Consider the following 12,019-nt stretch of genomic DNA (forward strand, 5'->3'; position numbering starts at 1 on the left):
TTATAATTAGGTTGCTGTTGTTGTCTCCCCCCAGCCTCCAGGAACTTAAGCTCTGGGTAAAGTCACTGCAGCCTGATGGAGGCAGCAATCTGCTACAAGCTCTGAAGAAGATCTTCACTCTCAAGGGGCTGGATTCCCTGGTGGCCATCATGAGAAGCTGGTAGGTCTTCTTTCCTAAGCAGGTGACATACAACATGAAAAGGACTGAAGAACCAAACCGCTTTTTGAGAAAAGATTGGCTGGTCACGGTGGCTCATGCCTGTAATCCCAGCACTTTGGGAGGCCGAGGCAGGAGGATTGCTTGAAGCCAGGAGTTTGTGACCAGTCTGGGCAACACAGTGAGACCCTATCTCTAAAACAAAACAAAACAAAACAAAACAAAAAAAATTAGCTGGTCATGGTTGTGTGCACCTGTAGTCCCAGCTACTTGGGAGGTTGAGGCAGGAGGACTGCTTGAGTCCAGGAGTTTAAGGCTGCAGTAAGCTATGATTGTTCCACTGCCCTGTAACCTGGGCAACAGAGTGAGACCCAGGGAAGGAAGGAAGGAAGGAAAGGAAGGAGGGAGGGAGGGAGGGAGAGAGAGAGAGAGAAAGAGAAAGAAAGGAAGGAAGGAGGGAAGGAAGGAAGAAAGGAAGAGAAAAGATCAGCAAGCATGACTCTTCACACATACATGAGGGAAGGACCGCAGTCACAGGCAGAAAGAAGGAGAGAAAGAAAGAGAAAGAAACAAGAAAAAGAGAGAGAAAGAAAGGGGAGAGAAAAAAAGGAAGAAACAAAGAAACAAAGAAAGAAAAGAGAAAGGAAGGAAAGAAGGAAGAGAAAGAAGGAAGGAAAGAAAAAGGAAGGAAGGAAGGAAAGAAGGAAGAGAGAAAGAAGAAGGAAGGAAAGAAGGAAGAGAGAAAGAAAGAAAAAGAGGAAGGAAAGGAAGACAGAAAAAGAAAATGAAAGAGAAAAAGGAAAGAAAGAGGAAGAGAGAGAGGAGAAGGAAGGAAAGAAGGAAGAGAGAGAAAGAAAAGAAAAAAGGAAAGAGAGAGAAAAGATCATCAACCATGACTCTTCACACACACACACGAGGGAAGGACTATGGTCACAGGCCACCCATCTGCAGAGGAGGCAGAGGGCAGACAGACCTGCTGCCCACCTAGCCCTGCAGTCCACCTAGCCCTGCATCCCACATAGGTGACCTGGGACACAGGTGACCAGTTAAGAATAGGTAGATGTTCCTTGGGAATTACCATTTTGCTCTGGAATATTCTCAAAGTGGTCTGACCTGGGGTGCCCACTTCTCTTTTGCCTTCTCCACAGCCCAGATCAGCCTTCTGAAATCCTGTCTGACTACATCCAGCAGTCCACCATGGGAAGAGACCTCATCATCCACTTCATCACCTACAGATGCGATGATCAGATGCCCCCTGTGAGTGCCCGAGATCCTCTGAGGTGTCCCTTGGCTTTGGCGGTAGTAAGCTGGGCTGGCCTTTGAGGCCTCGTGCTTGGACAGGCCCCCAAGCTGTGGGCCAGAATGCACCTGTCCTTGTGCCTGGTTCTCCTTTTGGTAAAATGGGAAGCTTTGGATAATTGGGAGGTTCAGTCAAGGAGAAGGCTTACTGGAGTATTGGTGTTACCCTAGTGAGGGCTGACCCTGGCCTCATCCCTGCAGGCTGTCCTGAAGAACCTTGCAGAAGCTGTTAGGGGCTCCTACCACTGCTACAGCCCAAAGATGGAGGTAAGCCCTTCTGCCAACACATGGCCCCTCTTCTTCTCTCCTCGTCTGCCTCCAAGGTTGTACCCAGGAGATCTGGGCCAGGACTGCACTATGCACTTGTTTCTCCTTTTCTCCCTGTCCCCACCTGTATTCAATGAGGTTACACAGGTAAAATCAGGTTAGAATGAATATGTGGGAAGACCAGGGGCAACCTGAAGTCACAAGAGATGCTTTGGTCAGCCCATATGATGCATTGATTGCATGCCTGGGAGCCCAGAGGCCTTTTAAAGCCCTGCCTGCAGAATCCTCAGTCTCTCTCCAGTTGCCGTTAATGTAGGCCCCAGCCTAGCTCTGCTCCCACCAAAGCACTAAGTCTGAATTGCCTTGATTTTCTCTCCTAGATCAAATCCTGCTACTGCAGGGGACCCACTGCAGAGTGAAATGAGCAATCCATTCTGTACTGATCCATCCATTACTGTCCTTGTCCCAGTTAATAACTAGACATCAGCCACCCTGTGTTCACAAGGGAGGCAACAATTAGCAAACATGTGTGTAGATCCATTTGGAAGATTAAGAATGCAATCATCTGGTCGCTCCCAGGCTGTGTCTTGCCTACCATTAATAACCATGAGTAAATGAGTGTTTGCATCTCACAAGTGAATTGAAAGGTCACAAGGTCCCTGCTTTTCATAGCAGGGAGCCAAGCTCAGGCAGCACTCTATCTTGATACCTCATCATCTAGACTCTGTCTGCAGGTGACTCAGACTACAGAAGTTAGAAAGGTAAAGTAAATGACTGAAACTGACTGGTTTAAGAAATATTTTATCTTAAAACCTGTGGCTTGACCAGGCATGGTGGCTCATGCCTGTAATCCTAGTGCTTTGGAAGGCCGAGACAGGAGGATCATTTGAGGCCAGGAGTTTGAGACTAGCCTAGGCAATATAGTGACAGCCCGTCTCTACAAAAAATTTAAAAATTAGCCTGGCGTGGTAGCACATGGCTATAGTCACAGCTACTCAGGAGGCTGACACAGGAGGATCACTTGAGCCCAGGAGTTTGAGGCTGCAGTGACCAATGATTGCACCACTACACTCTAGCCCGAGTGACAGAGCAAGACCCTTTCTCTAAAAATACTAATAAAATAAATAAATAATAATTATTATTATAGCCATCCTAGTGCGTGTAAAGTGTTTCTTTACACCTTTACAGTTAGAAAACTCTTCAATTGTTTTAAAACACAGCAGGCCAGCCTGGGTGCAGTGGCTCACACCTGTAATCCCAGCACTTTGGGAGGCCGAGGCAGGCAGATCACAAGGTCGGGAGATCGAGACCATCCTGGCTAACATGGTGAAACCCTGTCTCTACTAAAAATAACAAAAAATTAGCCGGGCGTGGTGGCGGGCACCTGTAGTCCCAGCTACTGGGGAGGCTGAGGCAGGAGAATGGCGTGAACCCGGGAGGCGGAGCTTGCCGTGAGCCGATATCGTGCCACTGCACTCCAGCCTGGGCGACAGAGCGAGACTCCGTCAAAACAAGCAAACAAACAAACAAACAAAACACAGCAGGCGAATTGCACAAACGGAGCACAGCACGTCTGCAGGCTCTGTCTGGCACATGGGTCCCAGTGTATAAGGCCTGGTGGAGAGAGTCTGACCCTCTGCCTGGGCACTGGCCTGGCTGCTTGCCCCTTCCTGGGTTGGCCCCTGCAGGTAGCCAAGTGATTCTGGATGTCTGATTGCTCTTGCCACCCTCAGCTCTACACCAGCCGGGACATGGATGAGCTCCGGGCAGAAATTCAGAAGGCCCAGAGCCTCCTCAGCCATGTGCAAGCCCTGCAGCACAGCAGCCCCTGTGAGGCGCTCACCTGCACCATGGAGGAGGTAGGTGGTGCGAGTGTCAATTGTGGGGCCTTCTCCCAGCAGCACTCAGCTGGCCTTTTTCCCCTTTCTCACCTGTTCATAGAAGGCACAGCTGCCCGTCACTTCCTAAAATCGAAACAAGGCAAGGCCCATCCTCCATTGCACCCCAGAGTTCTGAGTTGGGTGGGCTGGGTGGGCCCACCATGGTGCCAGAAAGATTCTGGCGGATTTACTAACCATAAAATTTATTTCAGAGAAAGACCAGCAGGCTCCTGCCACCCCCTCTGTCCTGTCACTGTCCCCTCCCTTACCGCCAGTTTGGAGAATGACGAAAACCTCAACCACCCAGAATAGGCTGCCTTGAAGAGAGTCATTCTCACCTCAGCCATGGCTCACACCTGAAATCCCAGTGCTTTGGGAGGCCAAGGCCAGAGGATCGCTTAAGTCCAGGCATTCAAGACCAGCCTAAGCAACATGGCAAAACACCATCTCTACAAAAAATTTAAAAATTAGCCAGGCACGACGGCATGTGCCTGTAGTCCCAGCTACTCAGGAGGCTGAGGTGGGAGGATGATTGAACCTGGGAGATCGAGGCTGCAGTGAGCCATGATGGCACTGCTGCGCTCCAACCTGGGCAACAGAGCGAGGCCCTGTCTCAAAAAAGAATTTTAAAAATATATAAATACAATAATAACAATTAGTATTAGAATTATAATAGTTCTTGGCCAGGTGTGATGGCTTACGTCTGTAATCTCAACACTTTGTGAGGCTGAGGCAGGTGAATCACTTGAGGTCAGGAGTTCAAGACCAGCCTGGCCAACATGGTGAAACCCTGTCTCTACTAAAAATACAAAACTTAGCGAGGCATGGTGGCAGGCACCTATAATCCCAGCTACGTGGGAGGCTGACTCAAGAGAATCTCTTGAACCCAGGAGGCAGAGGTTGCAGTGAGCCTAGATAGTGCCACTGCACTCCAGCTTGGGTAACAGAACAAGACTCCATCACGCTCTTCCGATCTTTTGTATAGAATTACAATAGTTCTCATGTATTAACTCCTCATTATGAGATAGGCACAATGTTCAATTATTTAAATGCTTTATCTTAACACTCTGAGGTAAGTATATTATTACTTTTTATAGATGAGGAAACCAAAGTTAAGAGGTTACATAACTTGCCTAAGATTGCAGAGATAGGAATAGATTGAGTTTGGATTGAACACAGGTCTAAGACCCAAAACCTTGCCAAGAGTTTCCCAAAATGAAGTGCATGTACTACTTGTAGTTTGCAAGATGATTTTAGGTGTTGCATGGATTAATGTATTTTTTAAATGGTATCTATTTAAAACTAGCTCATTATGGTCATCATAGATCTTCTTTCTAAAATTGTGAAAGGGATTGAATTTTTAAAATTAAAGAAAATTAATAACTAAAAAGCATTAATGTTACATATTGATTCTTAAAATATTAACAATAATAATACAGTAGTACTCAGATATAGCAAAATTCATGAAGGCAGTGCTCAAATCTCTGAAGTTTGGGACTTGCTGTTCTATGTTTTACTTATACATTCGCTATGTGATTTAACTTCTTAGAGCCTCAGTTCTTTGCTTTGCAAGTGTGGCCACAGGGTGGCCAGGTGGGGGCTCACTAAGCGATTTGCTGCAGGAGTTTTTAGGGGCGACCTGTCATCTTGGAGTCCATGGTGCTGATCTTCATGGTAAGGTTAGGGAAGGATCCTGGAGCATGGGCCACTGTGAGAGCAAGCGAGTTGCTAGGTACTCCTCCCTCTTCCCCTGGAAATGCCAGAAATCTCCAGAGAAGGGGAGGGGATGATGGAAGGGAAAGGCAAAACTGCCTTTAATCTACCAGGGAGTGTTTGAGATGCTCCACTTGCATTGACTGGGTGGAGGGTGAAGACTGAGGACTTTTCAGCTCTAAAATATGATTTTGTAATGAGGACTTTCTCATTTAATTTAGATTTCCACAGAGATTACAAATGGGCCACTCATAAGCCTCTTGCCTAAACCCCCAAAGCATGACGCTCCTCTTACCATTGAGTTTCCAAACTTGGACAAGACTTCTGCAGAGTGGCTTAGGGTCAACGGTCTGAAAGGTAAATCTCTAAAGAGGGCAGAACCCAGGAAACAGGTGACTGACTAAAAGGCTTGAATCTGGCTGGGCATGGTGGCTCATATCTGCAATCCTGGCACTTTGGGAAGCCAAGAAGGAAGGATCAGTTGAGGCCTGCGATTTGAGACCAACCTAGGCAACATAGCAAGACCCCATCTCTATAAAAAATAAAATTAGCTGGGCTTGGTGGTATGCACCTATAGTCCCAGCTACTCAGGTAGGCTGAGGCAGGAGAATACCTTGAGCCCAGGAGTTTGAGGATGCAGTGAGTTATGATTGTGCCACTGCACTCCAGCCTGGGTGACAGAGCAAAACCCTGTCTCAAAAAAATAAAAGGCTTGAACCCTTTGGAGCTTCCCAGGCAGTGCCTCCAACCTCACAATTTATTTTTTCAGCCAAGAAATTAAGTCTATATCAGGTTCTGGCACCCAACGCATTCTCTCCTGTGGAGGAATTTGTACCTATTCTCCAGAAAACAGTATCATCGACTATCCATGAGGTAATTCAGATGCATAATTCTCTCCAGTCCTCTGCAGGAGAGCTCCCTTGTGGTTTTTCCCACTTTCTTAAATGTTCTGGTGATAAGAATCACCAGGGTTTCAGGCTTCCCACCCAGGACCCTAGAATGCACATCAAATCCACTGTAGCTGTTGGTTTTCAAAGATCTGAAAATTGAACTTGGGAGATGGGGCAAGAGGGATAAATCAGGTACCACGGTCACCTCTTCCATGAAGGTTTTCTCCTCCCAATTCAGACAGGACAGACACTCCCTTTATGTCCTCGCTGTACCTAATGCAGACTTCTGCTATTGCTCCCATAAAGGGTTAATGCATGAATTTTTACATATTTAAATCCCCATCAAGTATGAAGTATAAAGAGGGAAAATTCTTCTTAACTCTCTATCCCCCATGTTTAGTATGAGTAGGAAATCAATGAATGTTTACTGGATGGCTGAGAAGGTAGTTGGAAGGAAGGATGGCAAGAAGAAGGAAAAGAATGATGAATGAGTAGAAACGTGGGTGGATGGATGGATAGGTAAATGGATGAGTGGGTGGATGGATGGATGGGTGGGTGGGTGGATGGATGGATGGATGGATGGATGGATGGATGGTTGGATGGATAAATGGATGAGTGGATGGATGCATGGATGCATGGATGCATGGATGGGTGAATGGATGGAAATCTGAACAGATGGAAGGATAAAAGGGAAAGATGGAAGGATGGATGACAAAATGGAATAAAGGACAAATGAAAGAATGAAAGTAGAAATTAAAGTAAGGATGGAGGAGTGAAAGGATGGGGAAATGGAAGGAAGGAATAATAGGTGAATAGAAAGATAGCAGAAAGATGGAAGACTGAAAGGAAGAGAGAGGAGTAAGGGACATGTAGGTCTAGCAGTGCATGGAAGAATGACTAGATGGATGGAGTGATAGAGAGATGGATATGTTGACTTGGTGGAGGATGAAAAAACAGGATGAACAAATTGGATTTTCAAAGCATCTGTGAAGGCCTGTCTAGGTTCTCAAACCTAAGAAGCTATGGCCAGTATATTTTAAGGTCTCCAACTCTGCTCTCTATTACTAAAACCTCTAACCATATCTTCATGACTCTGATGTTCAGAAAAGCCTCTCAGGCATGGCTCATTCAGGGGATCACTCTCTCTAAGGCTCTCTACTTCCAGTTCCAGACAAGGCAATGACCTGGTGGTGGTGGTATTGGGGTGGGGGGGTGTGTGGTGGAGATGTGGGAAGGAGTTCAATCCAACCTCAAATGTGTTCAGAGCCCACTTCCCTCTCCTGCACCTGATTTGGAGAACCAGTGCCCAAATTAAACTACATGTACTTCTGTTCGCCTGCTCACCCTCCTGCCTGTGCCTGAGTACAGAAGGCAATGATACAATTTGAATGGCACGACGGGACAGTGAAGAACATTCATGTGGACCCATCCTTCCTCTGTGAGTACCAGGTCAGTGATGGGTTCAATCCATCAGAAAATGGGGTGCAGGAAGTGGGGATGGGAGGAAGGTTCCCTGGGCTATGGAGTCACCAAGCCATTGACTAAACTCCCTCTTGTTAAGAGGGACTGTGTGCTCCACCTACAGGCCCCCTGGAGCTTTGGCCACCTCCTCCCCAAGCAGAGACCTCAATGCCAAAAAAAAAAAAAAAAAAAAAAAAAAGCCTCTAATCCTCTGGGGAAAGATCTGCTTCCTCCCCCATTTGATGCAATGAAATATCGTGTGACTCTTCCCTTCCTGGTCTTGTGGCAAATTTGCCCATGATTTAGTGGAATGATTATACTGCCTGGATTCCCAGGGACCTGACACACCATTCCCTGAAGCCCACCCAGGTACACGTACTTCCCCTCAGGCCCCTTGGTTGCTCAGCCTTTGAGCAGCTGCTTACTGTGGCCCACATTTCTGCAGAAACAGCTCAGCAGAGCTATGCGGATGTACGAGAGGCGGATCGAGTGGCTCTCCCTGGCCAGCAGAAGAATCTGGGGCACTGTCTGTGAAAAAAGGTACCTTTCTTAAGCCGGGTTGTTATCCTTCGTTGGTCTGGTGTGTGACATGACGTTTATCTGACTCATGAATTCCCTGTTGGTAGCATCAGAAGCCATCGCTTAGATTGGGGATTGGCAATCTCTCAGCAGAACCCCCAGAGGAAAAAGTCACCACCACCATCATTGATGTCAATAATGTCATCACTGTGTCGCTGAGCATTTTTGAAATCCCAGCATTTTGGGAGGCCAAAGCAGGAGGATCGCTTGAGGCCAAAAGTTTGAGACCAGACTGGGCAACATAGTGATACCCTGTCTCTAAAAAAATAAAATAATTAGCTGGGCATGGTGGTGTACACCTGTAGTCCCAGCTACTTAGGAGGCTGAGGCAGGGGCAGGAGGGTCGCTTGAGCCCAGGGGTTCAAGGCTGCAGTGGGCTATGATCGTGCCACTGTACTCCAGCCTGGGCTACCAAAAAAAAAAAAAAAAAAAAATCACACTTCCTCCCTGGCCAGAGCAAATGGGTCATGGATGAATAGATCCTCCCACTCAGCCAGAGGTGTGATATTCTGATTGGCCAGGGTCAAATGCCCATCCCTGAAGCTTGGAGTGGGCTCAGCTTCACTCAACTCAAATTGACTGATAGAGGCAGAGGTGTTTCCCAAAGGAAAATCAGGATGCTGTTGCCAGATGAAGTAATGGATGCTGAGTTGGGAGAAACAATAGTTATCTATTACGGCCATTATTATGATTCCATACCTTGTTTGATGAATTCGTATTTACAAAGTATTATATTTTGTAATACTATATTATTATTATTATTATTATTATTATTATTAGAGACAGGGTCTTGCTATGTTGCCCAGGCTGGTCTCAAACTCTTGGCCTCAAGCGATTCTCCTGCCTCAGCCTCCCATCATGTTGGGATTGCAGGCATAAGCCACCGCACCTGACCACTATACATCTATTATGTAATCTTGTTCTTGAAGCAACCCTATGACGAGTCTCACAAGTATTTTATAGTTAAACTACTTAAACAAAGATCAGAGAGGTTTTGTGACTTGCCTAAGGCCACACAGCTGGTAGGAAGTGGAACTTGAACCAAGGTCTTCTGACTGTAAATCCCATAGATTTTCTTTTGCTATCCATAGCTGTCTCAAAATGAGAATGGGGCAGGAGGTGGGAATACAAGTTTGAAGTTGTAAAATTAGAGAAAGAACAAATGAGGCCAGAGATCTTAAAACAGAAAGAGAGCAAACAAAAAGATAAAAATATTTTCCAAGAGGCTCAGATACACCTGATTCCTCATGTTACTTGCTCACCTGGTTTTCATTTCCCCTACAAAGACCCCAACATATGGCGGGCATAGTGGCTCATGCCTGTATTTCCAGTACTTTGAGAGGCCAAGGCAGGAGGATCACTTGAGGCCAGGAGTTCAAAACCAGCCTGAGCAACATGGGCAGACCCGGTCTCTTAAAAAAAAAAAATTTTTTTTTTAAATTAGCCAGGCATGGTGATGTGTGCCTGTGGTCCCAGCAACTTGGGAAGCTGAGGCAGGAGGATCTCTTGAGCCCAGGAGTTTGAGGCTTCAGTGAGCCATGATCGCACCACTGCACTCCAGCCTGGGCAACAGAGAGAGACCGTCTAAATATATATATATAAATATAAATATATATATATATATATATATTTGTTCTTGAAGCAACTCTATGACAAGTCTTACAAGTAGTTTATAGTTAAACTACTTAAACAAAGATCAGAGAGGTTTTGTGACTTGCCTAAGGCAATATATATATATATATTTTTCATATTCTGACCTATAAAAATATTGAATGCTAATTCTTTAAAATAAATCTATGAAAATCATTATATGAAGCCCCTACCCCTTAAACCATCTCCACCATGAGGCTTTATTCCATTAAAGCATCTCCTGGGAGAGAAGAGGGGTTCCATGACCCCCTTAATCTACCATTGTAAGCCCACCTCTGTTGGCCTCAAACCACAGAGAAGATTTTGGCCAGCTACGAATCTGGCATGCAAAATTCCCCTGGAAAAAAACTTTAAATAGTAAAATGGAACAAAATAAACGTTATCTCAGAGATTCGGTTCTCCTCTTAAAGCTCGCGTTTCCTTTTAGGGTGGTTGTACTGCTCGATATCTCTGCGACCAATTCCATGTACATTATTCATATCCAGCACTCCCTGCGGCTGCTGCTGGAGGAGCAGTTATCCAACAAGGACTACTTCAACCTCATCGCGTACGTGTCTCCTGGCTCCTGGGGGCAAGGGTGGGTCGTGTGTGTTTAGATGCCGCCATTGGGCTGAGGCTTCGGACGTTGCTAGACGATAGATAGTGACGTCATGGTCACCCGGCCTCCGGATAGCCATCGGTTTATCTGATTTGGATGATCTTGTTTGGGGCATTGAATAATTAAATGGTTGCAGGACTGTCCTACTGGGGCGAAGGTGATAAGTGACCCCATAACACACCGCTTGATCAACCAGGATAAAGTAATTTAGCCCATTGGCTCATTTGGCTTCCAAGACGAAGTAGGCAAAAGAGGAAAGGGAGGATCCCAGCCATGCCCTAGTCTCAGTCCTCAGCCTGGCTCCAACAAGCCACACCTTTTCAAACATTTAGGATTCCAATTCTGAATTTAAATTAAAATGGTATATATAAATTTGGCCAGGTGCAGTGGCTCACGCCTGTAATCTCAGCACCTTGGGAGGCCAAGACAGGAGGATCGCTTGCATCCAGGAGTTTGAGACCAGCCTGGGCAACATAGTGAGACTTCATCTGTGTTTTAATAAATAAATCAAATTATATGTATACATTTAATTATGTGTATATATATATAAATGGTATGCAATTTTTAAAACTGTATAGTTTAGAATTAAATACAACAAAGATCAGAGAGGTTTTGAAGATTTGAACTTCAAAATTATATATAGTTTTTAAATTATATATAGTTTTAAAATCATATATAGTATATATAGTTGTAAAATGTTAATATAATTTTAAAATTATATATTATATATAATTAAATATAGTACATATCTAGCATTTTTAATTTAAAAACTATATATATATATATATATATATAGTTTGTTTTTGTGTTTGTTTTTGTTTTGAGATGGAGTCTCGCTCTGTTGCCCAGACTGGAGTGCAGTGGCTTGATCTAAGTTCACTGCAGCCTCCTCCTCCCAGGTTCAAGAATTCTTCTGCCTCAGCCTCCCAAGTAGCTGGGTCTACAGGCACACACCATCACACCTGGCTAATCTTTGTATTTCTAGTAGAGACGGGGTTTCGTCATGTTGGCCAGGCTGATCTTGAACTCCTAACCTCAAGTGATCCGCCTGCCTTGGCCTCCCAAAGTGCTGGGATTACAGGCTTGAGCCACTGAGCTCAGCCATAAAAACTATATATATAGTTTTTAAAATTGCATACTATTTTAACTAATAAGGGAAGAAAGAGAGAAAAGGAACCCACTTAAAGTGTAGATTTTTATACAACCTCACACCAAATAGGGCATTTTCTAAACCTATTAAGTCAACAGTTAGTATTAGATATTATTCTGTACCAGAGCCCAATCATTCCCTAATAAACTCTACATAAAAATGTTTGTGGTAACATTATAGATAAGGATTTTATTTATTTATCTACCCATTCATTCATCCAGCAATGTTTCATTGACAATCTGCCATGAACCAGTCCCTGTGCCAGGCACTGGGGAGATGGACATGAAGACACACAAAACTCATCCTAGAGGAACTCATGGCCTAATAGTGGGAGACAGGAATGTTAAGAAGTGCTGTTAAGCGTTTTCTATAGAA

At 45.0% G+C, this 12,019-nt stretch overlaps 1 protein-coding gene across 1 annotated transcript in view; it reads left to right on the forward strand.

Annotated features, from left to right (window-relative positions):
• Positions 1-12,019, forward strand: part of VWA3A (von Willebrand factor A domain containing 3A) — a 63,928-nt gene that overhangs the window by 23,274 nt on the left and 28,635 nt on the right. Inside the window, exons 9-17 of the mRNA XM_058440813.1 lie at positions 35-160; positions 1,306-1,414; positions 1,658-1,723; positions 3,457-3,582; positions 5,538-5,673; positions 6,086-6,189; positions 7,575-7,655; positions 8,113-8,207; positions 10,324-10,443. Of these exons, the coding sequence (XP_058296796.1) occupies positions 35-160; positions 1,306-1,414; positions 1,658-1,723; positions 3,457-3,582; positions 5,538-5,673; positions 6,086-6,189; positions 7,575-7,655; positions 8,113-8,207; positions 10,324-10,443 (963 nt within the window). The remainder of the gene's footprint in view (positions 1-34; positions 161-1,305; positions 1,415-1,657; positions 1,724-3,456; positions 3,583-5,537; positions 5,674-6,085; positions 6,190-7,574; positions 7,656-8,112; positions 8,208-10,323; positions 10,444-12,019) is intronic.

The sequence above is a fragment of the Hylobates moloch genome, unplaced genomic scaffold (genome assembly GCF_009828535.3).
Source record: "Hylobates moloch isolate HMO894 unplaced genomic scaffold, HMol_V3 SCAFFOLD_6, whole genome shotgun sequence".
Lineage (NCBI taxonomy): Eukaryota > Metazoa > Chordata > Mammalia > Primates > Hylobatidae > Hylobates > Hylobates moloch.